General features: G+C 38.8%; 1 protein-coding gene across 9 annotated transcripts in view; it reads right to left on the bottom strand.

Annotated features, from left to right (window-relative positions):
- The window catches only part of LDB2 (LIM domain binding 2), a 386,421-nt gene that overhangs the window by 76,912 nt on the left and 286,448 nt on the right, over window positions 1-23,061 (bottom strand). For all 9 annotated transcript variants that reach the window (XM_057547425.1, XM_007167347.3, XM_057547423.1 and 6 more), the window contains one exon: window positions 3,811-3,983. In XM_057547425.1, the coding sequence (XP_057403408.1) occupies window positions 3,811-3,983 (173 nt within the window). The remainder of the gene's footprint in view (window positions 1-3,810; window positions 3,984-23,061) is intronic.

The raw sequence follows: 23,061 nt of genomic DNA, 5'->3' as shown, positions 1-23,061 counted from the left end.
AACTTATGAAGGCGAATTAATGTTTTCTCTTTTCAGAAAAATTCTGTGCATTCCTTATAATCAATACAATTAATGTAGCTTTTATCTAAAGTTGGCCTTTTTTAAAAAAAGCTGCCTTTCACTTGGAATCCAAAATCAAAAGGGTCCCCAATTAAGAAAACATTTTCTGTTGTGCTGAATTCATGTTACCGTACTGTGAGCTCTGACATTTTGTTTCTGTGGTAACCAAAATCAGCTGATTAGTTGGCATGGCAACAGAAAAGATGTAATCCCAGCAGACACACTCTAATCAATGCCCCCAGCACAGATGGTCTCCGGAGGATCAACAAGAAAGAGGCTGGCAGGCGTTCAGCGGATCACGTGCTAGTTTGAGACTAGGCCAGGAACAAGAGAACTAAAAAAGAACATTTCTCAAACTAACCGGTAGCTTTTTAACCCTTTTCTTTCTTTGACTAATTGTAAAGCAATACTGACCATGTAGTTGTATAATAAAATGATTCTCATGTAGCTTTTATGAAATACAATGTACTTTTTAGGTGGGGATGTTCATTTAATTTTCTTGGCCTTTATGCTTTGAACAGCATGCATGGACTAGTGCTTTTAGATTAACCGTTGCAAAAAGCTCATTGTGTTTTACTTCGAGATGCTGCATATGTAAATGCATATGTCAATACATATATATATATACATTTATTAGAGCAATACAATCATTGATATTATAGTAATTTGGTTAGAGTCAGGATAAGAGCGTAAATGTATAAATCCTGGAGTATAACATGGTAACATGGTGTACAGGCTAAGGTAAGCATGATGACCTAACTGTCAAAGACATGAATGAGGAGTCATATTGGAAAACTGGTTGGTATTTCCACGGTACTTTTCTGCAGCAGTAAATAATTTCATAATAAATAATTGAGATCAGAAAAAAACATAAACCTATGTTTACAGAAGTGATAAGGGTGTCCAGTAAAGGCTGTAATTATGGTTCCAGTTTGTGAGCCCCCAAAATAACCCAACATGTACCCCAGAGAGGAGTTCTTTCACTATCTGCCAGAATTCACACCCTCAAATACAATTCAAGGGGTCTTTGACTCTGAAAACCTTGGTGACTGCTCTTCTGATTATTAAGCCTTGTTTCCAGTTTGATTCGAAATTGAATACAGAAAAGAAAGGCTTCATAATGTGTGTTTAAAAACTCTAATTACATATTTATCCATAATCTATAATGTTCCTAGGATCGAAATTGCAAAACATGCAGTATGGTCCTGAGGAATATTAAATATTACTGTTGATTAGGACTGCGGCTGATTTTTGATTCACCAGTTGACCACGTTTTCATAAAAGCAACTAAGAAATGCTGGGTCAAATGCTATTTGGAGAATTAGAGTTCATTGATATTCTAAATTAGAACAATGCGATAGTGCCTCACATAATGTGCTAAGTAATGCCATGTACTAATAGCAGGCTCCCCTTTAAAAAATTCCAAACTATTTTACTTTGTGATACTGAAATGTCATTAGCCCCCTGTTTTCTACTAAATAGCCATATTAATTTATTACATAAAGATGACTTATTTTTAATTAATATAAGAACAAAAGAAAAATTGGAAAGATTCTTTGGGTAGTATAATAATCACCAAGGAGCAAAAAAAAAAAAGAGAAAAAAAAATGAATGCTTTGGAATTTTCTAAAAATAAATGTGCATAATTAGCATCTGGACGAAGTCCACACAGCTAAGCTACATTTCCCAGAAAGGAATATTTTTCACCACAGTATAGAAATATTCATTACAAGAGCTGGCAAATGTATTGCTGTGGAGTAGAGTCAGATGGGTGATCTAAATAATTAAAGCTTGAGACCAAGAGAGCTGAGTTCGGGAGATTGTCCCGTCTGGGAGGTGAGTACCATCTGAGGGCAGTGCTCCAGGATAGGGGAGAATGCAACAGAGGAAAACCTTAGTTTCTTAATTTGAATGAAAAAAGCACTTTATCAAGTCATCGAAAGAACTGGATTCTTTTTGATTTAAAACCAGTCCAGAAGGTACAGCACTATATCTTCGGAACAACTGACGGTGCTCATTGCTGAAAAAGTTTTGGTCTGAGAAAGAAAGAAATTGAGGAAATAGATGAAAGCGCTATTTCAACATGCATTTTTATTTTCAGCGGCTACAGGCTTTGGAAGTAGCTCCTTCATTATGGGAAAGTTTTATTTACATATCACGGATTTCTTTTTTCCCTGAAAGCATAAGGAATTGGTGTGTTTTTCTTGAATGACCTAAAAGTAACAATAAGCCTACACAAACGGTAATGAAGCAATAGAAAAAGGCTTTCTCTGCAGTGCTCAGGCTTTGTAATGCTAGAAATGGCTCAGGTATCCACAAGGTGATGTAAATGTTTTGTATCTCCGAAAACAGGTGAGCCACAGAGTAAACCATCATCTAGGTGATCATTCCTTTTCACACAGCAAAACGCTCTTTCCAGCATGGACTTTCACATGCAGTGGGAACTTTCCTCTCTGCTCAACTGTTAAAAAGGAAGAAAGGGAAAAACCCATCTCCTCTTCCACATTTAAAATGTCTATTGACAAAAATCAAGATACCATAAAGTCAATGGCATTTAATGATTAGCTTTTGCATCTTATAAGCATTTCCTTTGCTTATAAGCATTTCCTTTGGTTTTTTACTCCCTCGTGGGCACCGGAAAGGTTAAATCGCACCATGATCAAAGAATACTTTAAATAATAAACACTTTATAGCTACTCTTTCCGCAAAATGGTGCATAAGTAACAAACACATCTTCAGTTTTATAATTGGACTTCTGCAATTAACCCTGATAATTCAACTTCTCTTAACTATAAAGAGAGGGTTGTCATTTGTGTTTCAACTAAAAGAGATAGCTGCTATCGTTGATATTACAAATTAGTTTCACATTGAATCTTAGTCAAAATGCGATGAACTACTGTTCATTAAAATAAACTTCCGTTCGCCAGATTCTTTGACTAAATATTTATTCTTACTAATTTTTCTCCTTGGGAGAAGATATAAAGGGATTGTCTATAGTGTTCCATTTACATTTTTATGTTTTTGTGTTCCTTAAAGATTATGGCTAGTTGAGTTGTGGTTTGTTGATTTTTTTCCCCTGCTTGTTAATATTTGAATTTAGCTTTAAAAATTGTTTAATTTTAGTAACAAAACACAAATACTGACTGCACAGTAATAGGAGAGTGTTCTTTTAGTTGTAGAAGACCCTTTGTATAAAAACCAAAATTCTATGTAATATACAACATCATGGACTATAGTGAACAATACCTAGTATCTTTCAAGTATTATATATTTGAAAGATACTAAGAGAGTGGATCTTAAAAGTCTTCATCACAAGAATTGTAACTATGTGTAGTGATGTATGTTAACTAAACTTATTGTAGTAATCACCTCACAATATACACATATATCAAATCATTATTTCATATACTTAAAACAAATACACTGTTAAATGTCAATTATATCTCAATTTTTCAAAAACACCAAAATTCTAATTTAGCAGCCTAAGTTTGATAGGCAGCCAAAACTCTCTTCTCTTAGTCTTGAGGGTCTATCATGTTTGACTTCCCTGGGATCTGTATCACATGCACACCCCTTAGAACAGGGTTCACCATGGGGTCTTGCCATGTTACAAACAAAAAAGATGACCTCACAGTGCTGAAAGCGTCTGAGATGTGAGAAGTCAGGTTAAAGTTCCAGAAGACAACCATAATTACTATGCTTCAATGCACCCAAAGAAGACCAAGACTTGTTGCCGAGCCCGCCCTGTACCTTGGTAAACATGGGCTTCCCGTGCTGGGTGACCATTGCACACTGGTCGCAGTCGACCGTGATGGATGAGTTGTGGTAGGATTCTTTTGAGTGTTTGAGGATGTAATACAGGTCAGTCACTCCTCCTTCAAACACAGTGCTAAAGTAACGGGGGATGAGAGTCCTGCCGATAGCTGGGAGAGAAACAACAGAGAAACAAACCATTAACAAAAATATCCAGATGGTCCCATATGCCCCACACCATTGCCAGACTTCCAACTGGATACAAATCATACCAGGAAGCAAATTTCTCTTTATTACCCACCATGTTCCTTCTGGGTTATAGTTAATAAAATAAAATCCCTAATATTGAGGAAAAATTTATACAGTCATCTTTCCAGATTTGGTGTCCATCAAAAGTCAGTAATGTAAGAGTTAATACTTTAAACATAAGGGGGGGGGGCAAATGTACTGACTACTTTGGACCTCACGTGTGTTCTCTAAGTTAAAATATTTTCAAAAAATAAAACAGATCCAATTCACCTGGATTTTTCAATGGATTGTTTGCAGACCAGTTACCCGATCATGTTTTATTATTGGTAGTAGTAGTCATAATAATATAAATTTTGATAATGTAATGCTTTGTGGTATGTGAAGTATTTTGGCCTTCACTCATTGGATCTTTAGCACAACCCCAAGAGAATCGGGGACTGAGACCCAAAAAGGTTATTACAAAAGAAAAAGTTATTAGGAATGTTTCCAAGTCACATGATTTATAAGTAGATAACTGGGGTCTCTAACTCCAAATCTGCAAACACCCAACCACTAAAACACTTTCCAACACCATGTCTCCAATTGCTTTAATGAAGGGAAATCTTTAAAAAGTGAACCGTATCTGCAAGTACAAAGAGATCCATACCTATGTAAGTGCTGATTACTCTCTCTGCTTCTGGAGTTGAATAAAATATCTCTCCAGAATAAAAGGGCCATTTTCAGAGAACTTGATACCTTCCACTTGGTCTAAATTGGTCTCTTTCATTCCACGTGTCCTGTCCTGCCCCATTTTAGTTTGAGCGATTGGTAAGTAGCTGGGTCCCTCTGATATATGACGCTTAGAAACAGCTAACAAGCCCTTGCTTTAGCAGAGATTTTAAATCCTCTTACACTGAAAATCCCAACTCATAATATCAGGAATTTTGCCTATGTGCAGATTTTGAGGCAAAGTACTAAAGTACTCTCAAGCGATTGAAGGTTTTTAATAAATCTCTTAACATTCACTATATAAGGCTTCCTGAAAGACAAAAATCATATTTAAGATAAATAAATTACCAAAGAGAGCTTTAGTAGGAAAAATCATGCAATTTTCACTTGAATGTTTAATTTCATTTTAAAAGCATCAGTATTTATCCATTTCGTATGGATCTATATCTCTTTTGTACATGGATTTAAAAAAAAAAAAAAAAAACTATAAAAAGAATACCCTGCCAAACTGTTTTCTGAAGTGATCTCTAAAGAATCCCGATGTGGATGACTAGTCTCTGAATAATTTATATAGTTGTTATTGCTTCATATTTACTGCAGTGAAATCAATCAACAAGTGTGTGCTAAATATTCCAGGATCTTTGGCAATTTCATCCTAAATAATCCTTATACATACATTTTCTAAACACTGCCTAATCCCCAACAGTGTATGTTTATTTGCTAAATATAAAATTCAAATAAGAGTAATCTGAGTCCATCATATCCTTAAACATATGCATAGCTGATATATTATAAAGAAAACTTTGTTAATGCAAAAAACCTTATTGTACTTTGCTAAACAGCTAAAATTAATTAAATGCATTTCAAATATTCTAACTGAAAACTAATTACCATAAATCAGCTCTAGTAATTTGACATTTTGGGATCTATACTGTGGAAAATAAACACAAACCATAAAAATATAGATGTAGGGTGAAAATATTTTACTACAATATCCAAGGAATTGTCACATTAAAAAGGTTACTGCAAATAAACATCACCAGATTAGCCTACATTATAGTTTATTCATGAATCCTGCACAATTTAATTTCTTTTTAGTAGTGTTTGCTCTATGATATCATTATTTTCATTCATAGTTTAAGAAAAGTCAAATGGGAAAAAAGTTCATAATTCCTTAACTTTAAATTTTTAATCACATCTCCAACTCCAGGAAATGTACAAGCTGCATAGTCAATAGACATAGAGGGAAATTCAGCTTTGCTTCATGGAATACTATCTAGCACTGAGGGAAATGATTGTTATGGATACCTGAGGTTTGTTTTCAGTCCTGTTTCCTTTGTGGGACTGCCTGTACCATTTTTTTGGAAACGGATGGTCTTACTTGGACCATCACTCACAAAGCTCTGTTATCCACTGTGGTAGACTGCTACTCTGGTGGCCCCAACCAACCACAACAATGGAATTCATGATCTTGTGTATGTAGTCTCCTCTTTTCAAATCTGGACTGGGCCCTGTGATCTGCTTTATTTAACAGAATGTACTGCAAGTGACCTTGTGTCTATTGGGGCCAAAACTTAAGAAGGCCTAGAAGCTTCCACTTTGTGCTTGGGGGAAAAACCCGTTGCTATGTACAAAGTCCAACTACTCTAAAACTGCCATCCTGTGAGACGCCCAACCTAGCCGTGTGGAGCAGCCCCATGAAGGGGAACTGTGTTTTCCAGACAACAACCCCAGCTGAGCATCCAGCCAACAGCCAGCACCAGCTTGCGTGAGTGAAGCCATTTTGGAAGTGGATCCTTGAACCCCAAATGAGCTGCCTCAAGCTGGTTTCACACGGATCAGAAATGAGCTGCCTTCCACAGACTTTGCCCAAATTGCAGAATCATGAGTAAATAAAAGAAATGTTTGTATTTTAAGCCAATAAGTCGTGGGGCATTTTTAAGTGTAGCAATGGATAACCATAGCACACTTTCAACCTCCTATGCTACAGAGATGGGCAAATTAGAATCCTTTCCTGAAAGAAAGAGGGCAGTTTTGCCACTAAAAGCATGTGAATTGTAGAAATGCTGAAGCTTGCATATAGAGGAAACAAGATCAGAGAGACCAAGAGTCTTTGTGGACTGATTTGGGCCTTGTCTTAGCTGGGAGTGAAGCCAACTCAATCCCCTGGAGGTCCCACTTATGGGAGATATACACCCCCCCCCCCGCCTTTTTTTGCTTGAGTGTGTGTTAGCTTTCTGTGATTTGCAAACACAAGAATCCTGATTAACATTGTCCTGTTCCAGCATGGAATGGAGGCGTGAACACACATAAAATAAGGAGGAAGTGATGAGAAAAAGGGGTTGTCAGAGACTTAGTTTTTTATTGCTGCTGTAACAAATTACTACAAACTTAGTGGCTTAAAATTTAACCTATTATCTATCTATCTATCTATCTATCTATCTATCTATCTATCTATCTATCATCTATCACCTATCTATCTACCTATCATCTATCTATCTATCTATCATCTATCTATCATCAATCTATCTATCTATCTATCTATCTATCTATCTATCTATCATCTGTCTATCATTTATTTGCCTTATAGTTCTGACAATCTGACATGGGTCTTGCTGGGCCAAAATCAAGGTGTCAGCAGGGTTGCGTTTCTCTCTACAGGCTCAATTTTCTTGCTTTTCTAGCACCTACAGGTTGTCTCTCCTCCTTTGCTGTGGCCCCCTCCTCCATCTTCACAGTCAGCGATGGTGGATGGAATCCTCATGGCCTCACTTTCACTTCCTCTTCTGCCTCCCTTTTCAGTTTTTAAGGACCCTTGTGATTGTACTGGGCCCACCCAAATAATCCAAGATAATCTCCCATCTCAAGGTCCTTCATTTAATTGGATCTGCAAAGTTCCTTTTGCCACGTAAGGTAACATATTCAAAGGTACCAGGGATTCGGGCTGGACATCTCTGGGAGGCTATTAGTCTGTCTACCATAAAGATTATCTTTAAAAAGCTTCTGTTCTGCAAGGGAGTATAGTCAAAATTACAACACACACACACACGGTGCAACATATAGATAATGTACAGTGAATGGGACAAACAACCAGAAAAAAAAAAAAAATTGCATGTGCTTGAGGAAATCCCTCTAGCTCATTCACTGATTACTTCTATAAACATTCACTGAACCCAGAGTAGGTGTAAAGCTCTTTGGCAAGTGCTGGAAATACAAAGATAGATTTTTGTCCTTGTCTTTACACCTCATTTCTAATAACAAATATCTAAGTATCTGTAACGCAATGTGAAAATAGTTAAAGTTAAAAAATAGATTTATGATTTTGAACTCTTTGCCATTTTCTTCTGAACCCTGAATTCGATATACAATTTTATTATTTTTGAAGCACCAAGAAGATTAAAATGTCCTTTTAATAAATTGCGCAACCACACTGCACAGTCTAATATAAATGACTTTAAATCAGTGAACATTTCAGATTTAGACCCCGTGGTCCCCTGACTCATCAGCCACAACAATTCTACATCTATTTAAGTTTTATACTGTCACACTCATAAGCTGCACCTAAGCTTTACATTTATACTTTAGCCCTTGGAATTAAAAATAATTTAAATATTGATATGTATAAATCTACATTGTGCCTCCACGAAAGGGATCGTATCTTTCAAATATACTTGAAGAGAGATTAAGATTCTAATAGATTATTAAATTGATTCTATTTTTCTAACACATTTAGGTCAATGCTCCCAAAACTGGAAAGGAAAAGTATGGCGAGTAAGAGAGCATGGGAAGATTTTCTGTGATATTAGGTGAGTGGAATACGGTAATGTTATTTATCCATGTGTTTATGAAACAGAAAAGAAAATCACAGATTAAATTATTCAGGAGCCTGAAATGTGCATAAAGAATGTTTAAATAATGCTCTACTGTGTAGGTAAACATTATTAGTCCGAAATAGCTAACACTTTATCCTTAGCTAATTTGGATGTTGAGCTCTGAATTCCAGTTCCTTGGGAAGTTTTTCATTGTTGTTCTGTCTTGTCCCCACGCACTGGCACCGCTCCCCAGAAGTTCTTGCATAGGGCTGATGGCGCTATGGAGGCAGGATCTAGCTTCTATCTTTTCTTGTAGGTGTTACTTGTAGACATTAAGGTACCTACAGGATACTTGCAGATATTAGCTGATTTCCCCCCCCCCCCCCCATTTAGAAACCAAATGGATTCATTGGGAACTCTTAATCACTGAGACGATATAAACTACTGTGCATCTGCCTTTTGGAGCATTTTGTCTCTATCAATAATTATGAAACTTTTTCTTAAATTCTTAAGGGTGTTTATAAGGAATTCACATGAAAGAAATTGCAAGACGAAAATGATCATATAGGAAAACGTTCAAACTAGTAATCAAAGTACGATACATATTAAAATAATAATAAAAAGATTAAAACATAAACCTAATGAGGTTGTGGTGAAACAAGCATACTCAAATACTTCTAGGGAAATCAATGTAACAATTGCTCCTTGTCTGGGGAATCTCTAACTCTCTGGTAGTTTATTAGGTGTGACTTTAAGCTCTTGGTAAATACCCTTGCCAAACTGCAGTTCTAATGTTCAGATCTTAAGCGCTCTGAAGTTCTCCAAGTCCTTTGAGAAACCATTGTCCAATGTTAAGACCTTTTATTTGGGGCCATCACTTATATTCTAAATGCCTGTAATTTCATCTTTCAAAGAAAATTCACTTCGAAAAATGTAAGAGGTTGAGGACCCCAATTAAAATGGGGAATAAGAAGAATGCTTATAACTAACAATATGTTAGTACCACTTCACTCTTGACAATTATTTAACTAAAGATTTTCTACCTCATTGGAAAGAGAAAACCATATAACCACACAACGCATTTGTGTTTTTAATTAGGCAAAGTCAATTATAATAAAACAAGTGGTAACTCTGATTTTTAAACAATTTTTCATAAACAAGATAATGAATAAACTGGTTGCCTAAGTCTGAGTAGTTTTAGTTTTATACAGTTGTTCTAAAGCTGCAGTACCTCAGAAATCCAAAAGGAAATTCTACTACTGAAATACCACTGCATAATAAATAAAAAATTCTACTACATAATAAACAGGAAGATTCATTCAACTGTAGACTTATCTGTATTCAGAAATTAGTAAACGCATTATGCTAGCATGTAAATGGAAATGTGCCTAGTAGTGAAATAAACAACATTGATGCTTTTATTTATTACAAATAAGCATTATAAATAGTCAAAACAATGGAAATAAGACATGCTTGAACTTTGATAGGGGTGATACAGGTTCAAGGCAGATTCCTTTGTCTCAATGAAGGGAAAACAAGCCAAATTCATTTTACTTCCATAAATTAACATTATTTTCATTCTAACATACCTTTTACTTCTTTTCTCAAGCAAAGCAGTCTGATTTAAGTATCTTCTTTCTTGCTATTTCAAAGATTCTTTCATTCAGTATATGTTTATTAAATACCTGCTACGGGCCTGGCATTGTTCTAGGTGATGGAGATAAATAGCAGACAAGTGGGAAGACAGAGAATAAAGCTGGTAGTGAAGGAAGACAGTCTAGTTTAGACTGGCTGGTCTGCAAGGCTGCAGTGGGGAGGTGTTGATGGAGCTGAGTCTGGACTGAACGGGCCATGTGAGCATCTGGCAGTGGAAAGGCCCAGGCCCAAGGACCAGCAAGGACAAAGGCCTTAAGAGAGGAATAAGCTAGGATTGAAGGTGCTTGGAGTGTCGTAGTATCAGAAAGCAGGCAGTGTGGAAGGACTACAGGCCAGGAGAGTGAGGTGACAGATGAGCTCAGAGAAGGAGGTGGGGTCAGATTATCTGGAGCCTTCTTGGCCACGGCAAAGGGCTGACATGTCAATCTTAGTGCAATGAGATAGCACTGGAAGGTTTCAGCCAGTGAGGTGATCAGATGGACCTACTCTGCTTTTAAATGTATTATGATCTGATGAAGGTACTGTTTTGAAATGTGTCATCCATCTGTCAACATGGTTCCAAAATGCCACAAAATTTTTTGATCCTCCCAGAAATCTAATAGACATTTTTCTTCCATTTTCTACCAAAAGACTTCTGCCACACCACCTCACATATGTGCTGGAGAAAAAACGATGACTGTGATAAAGCCCATCCCGCTCTTAGGGAGCTTCTGATCAAGCAATTGTTAGAGCTATTAATTCATTAATTAAGGACAAATGAGATGTGTGTCATGGTTTGTTCTTGTTTTCCATTGTTTATCCATTGCCTGACACACATTTAGGACCTGTACATATTTGCTGAATGAATGGGTGCAGTCCATGAATGGATTTACATGTTCCAAGTTCCAAGAACTTACTTGTAACCCTTACTTCATTTCCTTTCATTTAATTCAACCAGTGCTTTGGCATAATCAGATAATTTTGGATCCCGATTTTTTCAGCTCTACCACAGGGTATTTCTCTCACTTGTGTGCCTCTCATGATGGGCAAAGTTTCTTTATCCCTTTATCCAAAGCACTGATAATAACATTCTGCAGGTGAGGTCCACAGCCATGGCTGGACCTCTTACCATGAATCAGTACCCTCTAAGTATGAAATTGAAATCCTTTACTGACTTTCAGAATAAGTCCATGCTCTAGTTACTGATGCCTCATGGACATGGTGCAGGGTTGATGGGGAGAGAGTGAGGTGTCAGAGAAAGACCTAAGCTGAAGGATGAAAAGACATCAATCCGACACATGGGACCAGGGGGAAGAGAGTAGTCCTGGCTCAGGGGACAGACAACATGTGTCGAGGAGCATATGTGCGTTTCCCATGATTTGGGCTGCTGCTTTCATCAGATCTTACATATTTATACCTTAGAAGAGCTTGGCTGGATGAACTACTCCATTACATAACGTTCTCTCATTCCTTCCTTATGACAGTACAGTATTCTTTTAGTTATCCAAACTTTATAATGTAGTTTACATCCGGTAGATTTATTTCTGCCCTCGCTATTATTTTTATTTCAACATTTTCATAACTATACTGTTTATTTTTCAAGATGAACCTTGAGATAATTTTGTCAAGTCCCCCCGTCCCTCTCCCCGCCAAGAAAAATTGGAAGGAGTTTGGTTTAAATTAACTTAAATTTGCTAAAAAAGGGTTGACATCTTTAAAATACCCAATCCTCCTGTACAGGAACATGAAATGTTTGTCCATTTGTTTAAATATTTATTTTTACCTCAAAATCATTCTGTAGATTCCCATAGGTAAATAGCTAACAATGCTTGAATATTTTAGTTATGCTGAATGGTTAACATAATTTTTTTCATTATATTTCTATTTGGAACACTGACACTTACTTGAATGCTCTTACTACTTTAATAGTTCTTGGAAGATTTTTTTGAGTTTTCTAGGTGAAGAAATCTATGTATTTCCTTCTTTCAAATATATTTATACCATTAATTTTTCATCTTATTACACTAGTTAGAACAGCTCTTTGAGAAAAAAAAGTATTAAATAATGAGGAAAGTAGTAGGCTTTCTTTTTTATTTCCCTAATTTTTTTGAGAATTTCCTCTAGGATTAAGGGAAGTACTATATATTGATTTGAGATCTGATCATATTTCTTATTACGGAAAGGAAATCAAATTCTTTTTCTACATCTTGTTTTTATGATTTTGTCCTTTTTAATCCTGATGGGTGTTTAATTTGATCAAATGCCTTCTCACTTACTATTGAGTTGATTGTCTAAGTTCCTTTAGAAAGCTATCTATTAACATATTTTCAATTATTGAATAATTTTTGTACTCGGTATAAACCTTTTTCTTGTGCACACATGCACACATATATTTTAAAATAAATTTTTGCATAAATTCAACTTATGATTTCACTAATTTCTTTAACAAATACCCATGAAAGCAGTGCTCTATATGAGGCACTAGCCTAGCTACTAAAAAAAAATGATAGAGCCGGAGAAGATCTCATGTTTAGTCCAGTGACTCCCATAGCATTTTCTAATCCCAATGGGTCTCTGAAGATCTCAAAATGCAACCCTAGCTAGTTCCATATTTCAAAAATACTATTAAAAAAGGAATATGCTTAGCATGTTTCTCTGATTTGAGTAGGAATGAACTCAACTCATGGTGATACTGATTAGCTCCTGATTAGTGATTATGAATAACACTTAACATATGTGGGAAAAATATAATACAAAACACTAACAATTATTTAATAAATGTAATAAGGTTATTCATGATGATATTCCACATCCTCATTTTACAGCAGAAAAATCTGATGACTAGAGAAGAAAGCTGTGTAGCTACTTGGGGCCAGAATGAGGTAAAGTAGAATGATTATTGTTTTTAATCAACCAATCTTTGTTTATTTCTATGCCTGAATTAAATTTTTATTAATTTTTTAATTACATAAGTAATACACATGCAAAAAATTAATACAGTACTGTTGCAGAGACTCACTAACTGTTCACTAGATCTGATTTCTTTTTCTAGGTATAGAGTAGACCTCATTTCTTAAACTGCCTTTCAGTTGGGTGCTGCCTGTGATGGAGTTGTAACCAATGCCCAATGGACATTCTCATTGTTTTCATTTTTTTCCACCAAGTAGACATCAAGACATATTCAACTTTCAGAAATGACGAGTAAAATCATTCTACATGTAATTGGCAAGCTCTTTCCCACCTCTAACAGCCAGATATTGAAGACCCAGCAGAGGATTCCATGGACCCCCACCCGCCACGGATGGAGTAGCCAGGAGATGGGAGGAGCCTGGATTACCACCAGGAGGAGAGCTGCCACATACTGGGAATACCCATTTGGACTTTGAGATATCGAGTTTTATTTGTTGAAGAAGCCAGGGTTAACTAATACAATTATTAGGAGTCTAAAGTTTCCCTGACAACCCTGTACCCACCAATGTCAGTGACTTCACCCCTCCCCAGGTCACCTTTGTTATCAGTATGTTATGTAGCCTTGTAAATATTTAAATTATACATTTATCTCCATTTATACATCCACATAGATAACACATATCATTTTATGTGCATGCTTTTTGTTTTGTTCTATTTCTTTTACATAAAAGTTATATAATAAATCTATCTATATGGAACTTGTCTTTTTTCACTCAATAATACATCTTTGAGTTCTAAGACTAAGACATCTAAGTTCTAAGACATTGATTTTAATCACTGGATTGTATTCCAGAATACAGCTGTTTCACTCATTATTTAAACATTCCCTTGTTGAAGGACAGAGACAGTTTTTCAACTTTTTCCAAAAGGACAGACACTGAAAAGGGGAAAAAAAGTATATTTTATTTAACTAAGTACCAGTAATCACCCTTCACATGCTGTGATCAATTTATTCCCCCACCTGCCCTGATAGTACATGTATTACCCACAACTTCACCAGCAATGAACAGTGTTAACTTTTGCATTTTTTGCCATTTATATCACAAAGTGTGTCCCTTACAAAGTGGCAGCCCTAAAGTATGCAAAGCTTTCTCTACATGTAGATGATGAAATTAAGTAATTAATTACAGACTTCCAGCTCATGGGGTTACTGCTCCAAGTGAACCATCCACATCTGACATTTTCAGATGGTTTGCCATTTTCTGGATCTTTTTACCCAAAACCCCTTCACTTGACTAAAGGAAAAAACAAAAACAAAAACAAAAACAAACTACTCCAGACTGGAGAAGAGAAAAAATTCCATTCCTTGATTTTTCAAAGGTGCCAAACATCAAGAATTCTTATGAAATCATTTCAATATGATTTATTGGGCCTTCTCAAACTCAAACCCATGGAGACACCACAAGTCATTCAATTTTGTGTTTTAATATCAGCACAATTCAACTGGGTTAAAGAAATGTTGCCTGAGAGACATATGTGTGTGATTTCAAACTTAATCAAAACCAGGACTCAGCAACCTTTAGCAATGCCAAGAGATGCAAAAGAGATGATTTCCTCTCTGCAGAGACAGAGGCAAACGTGGGTAAAACTGGGCCCTATCCCAGGGCTGGATATTATACAAGACGTTCCCTGTAAGGTGTTAAGTGGTCACTAAAATAGAAGCTAATAAAACATGACCCTTTAAAGTGGATTTTGAAGTCACAGGAAATGTTTGTAGAGTTAAAATAATAAACTGGCTGTACCCACCATCCTCCCAGCTCCATTTCAACCTCACCCGCTCCCTTAGTGCTTCCATGCTCAGCACACCTAGAAACCTTTGCTCACGCAGCACCCTTTGCCTGGGATATCCTAGTCCTCCCTCTTCTGTTTCATCCCAAGTCTTAGGCATCCTCAAATTTTAGCTAAAGCACCATATCCTGTGGTGGAGAATCCCTTTTCCCCTACAAGTTTTCCACTTCTCTCCTTGGTATTCTTTAAAAAAAAAAAAAAAATTTATTGGAGTATAATTGTTTTACAATGTTGTGTTAGTTTCTGCTCTATAACAAAGTGAATCAGCTATACATATACATATATTCCCATATCTCCTCCCTCCCACACCTCCCTCCCACCCTCCCCATTCCACCCCTCTAGGTGGTCACAAAGCACCAAGCTGATCTCCCTGTGCTATGCGGCTGCTTCTCACTAGCTATCTATTTTACATTTGGTAGTGTATATAGGTCCATGCCACTCTCTCACTTCGTCCCAGCTTACCCTTCCCCCTCCCCGTGCCTTCAAGTCCATTCTTTTTTTTTTTTAAGATTCCATATATATGTGTTAGCATATGGTATTTGTTTTTCTCTTTCTGACTTACTTCACTCTGTATGACAGACTCTAGGTCCATCCACCTCACTACAAATAACTCCATTTCATTTCTTTTTATGGCTGAGTAATATTCCATTGTATATATGTGCCACATCTTCTTTATCCATTCATCTCTTGATGGACACTTAGGTTGCTTCCATGTCCTGGCTATTGTAAAGAGAGCTGCAGTGAACATTGTGGTACATGACTCTTTTTGAATTATGGTTTTCTCAGCTCCTTGGTATTCTTAAAGTGATTTTAAAATTGGATGCTGCAGTGAAAGTTCATTTATTCACTTTGTGACCTTGAACAAACGATTTATGCTCTTTACACCCCAGTGTCTTCATCTGTCAAATGGGAATAGAATAGTCATGAATTCAGTGAACAAGTATTAATAACATCATGCATGCAAAGTGCTTAGCACAGATCCTGACTCTGCTAAGCATTTAATGCATGTCATTGCTCCCGTAACACTGTGTGTGCACAGACTGTATGGCTTACACTGCAGTACTGGAATCATTCAGTTTATTGTCTTTCCATCAGTGTCTGTGATTCCCTGAAGGCAGGGAACATTTCTCGATCATCTCAGTATCACAGCGCATTCGTGACATAAATAGCTACTTAAAAGACATTTGGCAAATGGATGGAGGTGGACTTAGCATGTCTATTTAGACAGGCTGCCAACCCCAAACTGGTTATGTATACACGCGGGTTTCTGATACAGAGGTAAAGCCACTTTCAAAACTCAGGGCTGGAGAACCAAAACCACAAGAAGAAGAAAAAAAGGTTTTAGGGTCCCATATAGGGAATTTTCATATCTGAATATTCTAGTCCAGATAATTAAGGATCAGAGACTAGTCATTTTGACAGATTCGTTTTGGGATTAAAGTTAATTTTGAGTTTTACAAGTAAAAAAGCATCTCATCTGAGACTACTTAGTTTGAAGGGGCTGGAAGGGAAGGGAAGGAAAGGGAAGGGAAGGGAAGGGAGAAAGAAAGAAAGGAAGAAAGACACCATCTGCAAGTCAAGCCAGCATTCCAGGGGCATTTTACAGGGAAGTAAAAATCCTTGGAAATGAGAAGCAGTAAACGGGTCAGCTTCACATTCCACCGAAGTCACTGGGGGTTGTGCTTCTGACCCTTAGATTGTGTCTACAAGGATAGGAACAGCGATTCTGACAGTGAATTCAATGTTGCATAGGCTTTCTGGCAGCAAGACCTAACAGCCCAACTGCACCTACCCAGGTCTGGTAAAACCACGTGGGCGCCAGCTGTTGGAATCTGACATGCTGTGTGCAGATTTTCAGAAAAATCGGAGGATTTAGGCAAGATAAGGCAGCTTCTGGGCATTCTGTGGGTTCTGGGATGGGTCTGGTTTGCCTGAGCCTTGGTACCCAGTTACCAGCATGGGGCTAATGTCCCTCGTGGGTTAAACAGCATTAAAAAAACCCTCACTTTCTACCATTATCCAATAGCTCTTTCCCTGAAGCTGCCCATCCTCTTTCAGTGAGGGGACTGTGGCTTCACCTCCCAGGATGAAACGACGCTTCTGGCCTCTGTCTGCACTCCATCACCTCCAAGAGGAGAGGTGCTATCTTACAGGGAGATGAGGGTTGCAGACGTCTCCTGGACCACAGGAGCTGGAACAGGTCCACTGCGTCTTGATGCACACAGCTCTGGCTTCTCTCTCACTCCCCTCTTTCTCCTCTGTCACTATTAAGAACTGACAAAAAGGCTCAGGGACCCTCCTGGCCTTGTTGCCCCCGGGCCTCACTAGCCCTGATCTCTTCCCTGGAGTGGGCCATGGGGTCAGGAGCGTGGACCTGGAGCCACCCGGCCTGAACTTGAATCCCAGCTCTGCCACTGTGTGACCTTGGGCAAGTTACTTAATCACCCTGACCTTGGGTTTCTCATCTGCCAGGTGAGGATGAGAACAGGGCCAGCCTCACAGGGATTCTGTAGAGAGCACATAAAATCAACGACAGAATGCTCTCACCTCCGGCTATTAATTAGGCGATGAATTATTAATCATACCCTAGTTAATTTTTCTTCATAGCATTGACCACATATTATATTTGTATATTATCTGCTCCTTCGCTAGAATACAAGCTCCAAGAAGGAAGGAACTGTATCTGTTTGCTCCTGGCTATATTCTCAGAACTGAGAGCAACGTGGAACATAGAGTAGGCACTTAAATATTTATTGAATGGCTGAACTTTGCACATAAAGACCTTGATAATAGTTATTTTATTATTTTATCATTGTTAGTAGTGGTAGCTTTCTATATGGATTAAATAACATGGAACATACCTGAGTATTGACTTTGTGTTCAATGCACAGTGAATAAATGCTAGAAAGAGAAAAAAGGAAGGGAGATGGAGGACGAATGGAAGGAAGGAGAGAAGGGCAGACACATTCCCAAATAACTTCTGTGTGGGAGGCAGCGAGGGGAAAGCGTGGTGAGCATGAGGAGAATGGGGGGGTGGGACAGAGACCCCGAAACCCTTGGCCAGGCACTCGCGTGTGAGTGAGGCTTGTGGGTCTGGGAGACAAGGCCACCAGGAGAACTCGTCTTGGGTGGGAGTTACTCCGGGCTGCACAGGAGCTGCGGGATGGCTGCATTTGGGATCTAGAGGCATCTCCTGAGCTACTTCCCAGGCTGGGGAATCAGGGATGTAACTCTCCACTGCCTGCTCAATAAAAGGTCCCCAGACCTTCCTGTAAAGTGAGCTGGTGCTGGGCTTCATCCTCTTTCTTCCTCACTAGATGGCTAGAGAAGAATCAGCCTGGGGTAGCATGAGAGACACAGGCTGTGAAATCACACAGAACAGGGCCAAATCCGCTTCTGTTGCTACAGGGAGCCGCAGTTTAAGATAGTTAAGGAGAATGGATCCACTTGTTCTTTTTCTCTGTATACCCCGCCCCCTCCATGTCAATACACATGTGTTATGTACCTAGGTGGCTGATCATAAACTAGCTACATGGGGATAATATTACTTTCCTTCCATATGACCTTGGGGATTAACTGAAATAGAAAAAAATGACATTGAGTGTCTAGCTGAGCTCCCAAGGGCACAACAGTGCTCTGGAGACACCATCAGCTAGGGATGCAGAGTTAGGGCCTTGAATACAGCAAGTCCTCAATACTTGCTTACTGAAGGCGAGAACAAAGGCTGAAATCCAGACACCGCCTCGCTGTATAAATCTTCCACCACTGACACAAAAAACAAGATGATTCTAAGCATTTTCACAAAGGAACTTGCAAGATGGCTGCTTTTGAGGACAGAGGGCTCAGGGGCCGTCCCTGCCCTGCTCTCTCCCTTTCCAGCAAACTCGGGGCTAACTTCATTCACTGGTCTGCACTGCCCAACTTGTCCAAGATCCCAAAGATAAAAAACAGAAGGGCACGGTAATCTAGGTGCATTTCTCTTGCCTTTGTCATTATTTTCTCAAATCTTTGACAACTCTTTGTATTCTTCTTGTAGTTTACATTTGAATGACGCTGGTTTGTACCTGGCTGCTTTAATAGCACCTCTACAAAATTCTTCCTCACTCCGTCTCTCCTTCCCTCCCTCCCCTCCTCCCCCCTTCTCTTTTTTCCTTTCTCCCAAGTCTTTTGTTATCAGAATTTCACCCCCTCCCTCAGAGGGAACATTTTAACAGCATGGGTTTATGACTACCGTAAAGAAGAAAGTTTGAAAGGCAAAGCCAGAGCCATGATCCCCAGCTTTATAACAAACTCCTGTCAAAACATAAACCACAGCCAGACATGAGCCATGGCGACAGAATGCAAGACCGTAAAGATGATGGAGATCAGACAGGACAGGCACTTTATAGAAACAAACACCTTCCTTGCAAACAGATAGAATGAGTGTAACACTGAAAAACACTTCCCAGAAAAAAAAATGGTCTGAAGAAATAAGGACAAAAACATAAAATTCAAATGACAGCCCAGCCCAAGGAGATAAACCCAAGGGAGACAAAGAATCCAATTTTACTAAATCAAACTGACATCTCTTCCTGACTTTAATTGACCTCAGTAAGCTGGATCCTGAACAAACATAAAATTAAGAAGTGGGTAGCATCCAGTGGAGAAATGGACCATCAGTGTATAGATGTTTGAAGTTCTACTTTCTCAGGACTTTCTTGGTTCTGCATAGAAACGTGAAATCATCCATTCCACTGGTGGCAACCATAATACCCGGCATGAGGTCAGGGATTCAGTGTTCCTGAGAGTACCACATGGAAGGTTCCAGATCTGAGGTCTGGCTCCTGCAATATGTCCAAACATCAATTCAGGTTTCTATGGTGCTGTCATCATTGGAAAGAAAGAAGCACAGGAAGAGGGAAGTGAAGCTAATGGATGCAGCTTATCAGGATGCCAAGGAAAGCCTTGTCTTCTGTTAAATTGGAAGCATTACAAATGGAGAAAGTACCACACCGATCTCTATTCACAGGAGTCTCTTAGTTACCAAGGGTGGTATGTTTTGAAAAATCTCCCCATAGTCTCTCTGGCTTCCCTTTGCTGGCCATTCTTGCTGACCCTTCTTCCTTCCTTTATTTTTTTCTGGGTAACTCTTTCTCTTCTTTAGCGCCCAACTTGAGAACTACTTCTTCTGGGGCGTCTTCTCTAATTTCCATAGGCTAAGCTGGTTTGGTGTATCTCCTGCAAATTCTCTTGACAACCTACCCTTCTCTGTCATAGGATTTATCACATTATAGTTGTTCTCAAACAGACTACAACCTGAGGAGCACGTTGAGATAAAGATTCCCAAGCCTCACCTCCAAAAGCGTCTGTTTCAGCAGGACTGGGATGAGGCCAGGGTCGGGCATTTTTAACAAGTATCCCAGGTGCTTTGGTTGCAGATTATCCCTAGATCATATTCCAAGACTACTTTATTTGAATTGTCTCTGTGTCCTTTTAGAATGTAGGTTCCATGAGAACAGAAACCGTATCTGCCTAGTTTCACAGTAGGGCTGATCCCAGCACTCAGCACCCAATAATAGCCAACCCCTACCCTCTCTCTCTCTCTATATATGTGTGTGTGTGTGTGTGTGTGTGTGTGTGTGTGTATATGTAGGCATGTAGATGGCTGTGTATCTATGTATGTATATGTATACCTGTATATGTACATATGTACACACACATATAGTCATTGAGTGAACGTGACATGGAGTTCTGTTTGGTAGATTAGAGTCTGCTGTTCTCGACAGAGATGAGAATGATCACGGCATGGAGCACTGGGCTTCAGCATCTCATAGCTTCCGGCTGTTGTCACCAATTTCCTCCATGAGGGGTTGCCAAGAGAATGGATAGGAATCTCAGAAAGTAAAAACAAAAGCAAAAACTTCCACTTACTGGCAACTAGGTAACAGCTGACCAGCCCTATCCTGCCGGAAGCTCCACTAGGCTTACCCTGCTGATTATTCCTGGGTGCAGACACTGATCAAGGGAACTTCATACCACCAGGTAGGAGCCTCCCCTGGTGGCACTTCTGCTGAGAGGACAAATACTTCAATTTCAAACAACCGAGACTGCGGTGGGGCTGTGTGTCGAGATAATTCTGGGAAACAGATTTGAAAGGTGGCGTCTCTTTTGTAAACATTCCCAAACTGTTATAATTCTAAGACTACCCACACTCCACTTAACATGCTAAAATACAGTTGAGTGCTGAGCTTTACCCAAGGTTCATTATAGTGGGGACTTTGCATGATGAATTTGTTGGAGATGAGGGATTTGCAGTAATCCAAGAAAGTAATTCCCAGAGCCAACAGGCCGTTGTAAGCATGTGTGAATTGATAACCTGAGTGATCATTCGTGCAATTTCAGGCTGTGGTGATACGAACAATATCTCGCTAGTGGATAATACCAGTTGTCAAGCATATGTTTTATAACCCCCAGAACTCCCTCTTGTTTTTGCAAGATGCTGGTGGATATCTTTGATTTTTTTTTTTCCTGGCTGCATAAGACTTTGGAAAGGTTTTATTTTATTTTTTTTCTTCTTTGACCAGAGAAGTTAATAGTAGAGAAAATTTAAAAAGAAAAAAAAGTGAAGACAGCAAATAAAAATTATGAATAACCATTTAATCAGCCCTTTAAACACCACTGAAAACAGTTTAAATTCACATTTTAATATCTCTAGCCAATGCGAGGAGAATCTTGCATACGTCAGAGGCATGCTTTCTCTGCCTGAAGGATTATGAGGGTTGGTATATAATTGTCTGCTACATCTCTTAGCCTCTGGGTGTCTCAAAGTTCTGTTAGGAAACAGACCATATCTATTCACCTCTACGTCTTGAATGTCCAAAACAGCACTTGGCACAGTTGCTAAATAGTTGATGTGAATACATCACATCACATTGGGTCTTTAACAGTTGGAAGACAGGAACTGATCAGGTAGACTGGCATTAGAAGCCAAACCAGGAAGATATGATCCAGGAAAAGAGATGGGCCTGTGTGGAAGGTGCAAGTGAGAGACATCAGGCAAGAAGGAAGGAAGTTCTGAGTTGGAATTAAAAGAAGGTGACTTGGAAGGAGAAACCAATAGCTGCCTGAGACAGATACAAAAAACACAGGCAGGGAATAAATAGGTAAGGAGCACGTTCTGGAAAGAAACAGAGAACTGATATTGCCAGGCAGTATTATAGACTCTTGAGAGTTCTTCCTTGCGGAGGAATCCCCATTAAGGTGATACTCTTCACCTCTCTTTGCCTCTTTGTTCAATCCACCTGGGGGAAGCAGGGACTTGAGAAATCTTATCAGAGCATTTAAAGTTTAGAAGGAGTAATTGGGCATCCCTAGCCCCACCCCTTCCTCTTCCTTTTCTTTGATACAAGCTCTACAGGGATTGTGTGTTCTGCTCAATTTCTCCAGTGAGACATGACAAGCAATGCTGGTGACTGGGTGGGTGAGTCTACTTGTTCTTGGATTTAATATTAGGAAAGCCATTTGCCTGTAGATATAAGGCATGTTCTCCAAAGAGTGTTTGTACCAGAATTACAGAGTCTTCTACATCTGACATCTCCTTTGTCTTACTTCTCAATTGGTTTAGAACTGTAAGTGTTAAAAAATGTGTCATTTATTGGAATCACAATTCACTGGACAAATAGTTGGCAGGTAGCAAACAAATTTCAACCCAATTCAATTTCACAAATGCTTTTCACACACCTACTATGTCTACAGTCCCATGTTACCTTTCAGAGTAATTACAGCAGTAACCAAGACAAGATTTCAGGCCAGGGTACTATACAACATTCTAGTCTCAAGACAGAGGAGCAGGTCTCTGATGTCATGACAACTGATTTAATGGCAAAAGCCATTGCCCAGTGCCTGGGTTTACATATTCAAACTTTAGTTGACCTGGGCTTCTGCAGTCCCAAGTGCATCTTGAAACGTGAGCTCCTTGAAAGCAAGAACTCTGCCTTAGTCTTCGTCTTGGTCCCCATGTCTAGAACACGGCTTAGCATAGAGCATCATAATGGCATGGTTGACTAGATGGGTGCATGGATGAGTCCTGCTGGATATGGAAAGACGT

Source organism: Balaenoptera acutorostrata, chromosome 5 (genome assembly GCF_949987535.1).
Source record: "Balaenoptera acutorostrata chromosome 5, mBalAcu1.1, whole genome shotgun sequence".
In the NCBI taxonomy this organism is placed as follows: domain Eukaryota; kingdom Metazoa; phylum Chordata; class Mammalia; order Artiodactyla; family Balaenopteridae; genus Balaenoptera; species Balaenoptera acutorostrata.
Note: the sequence above shows the minus strand (reverse complement) of the source record. Positions and strands in the feature narration are given on the sequence as shown.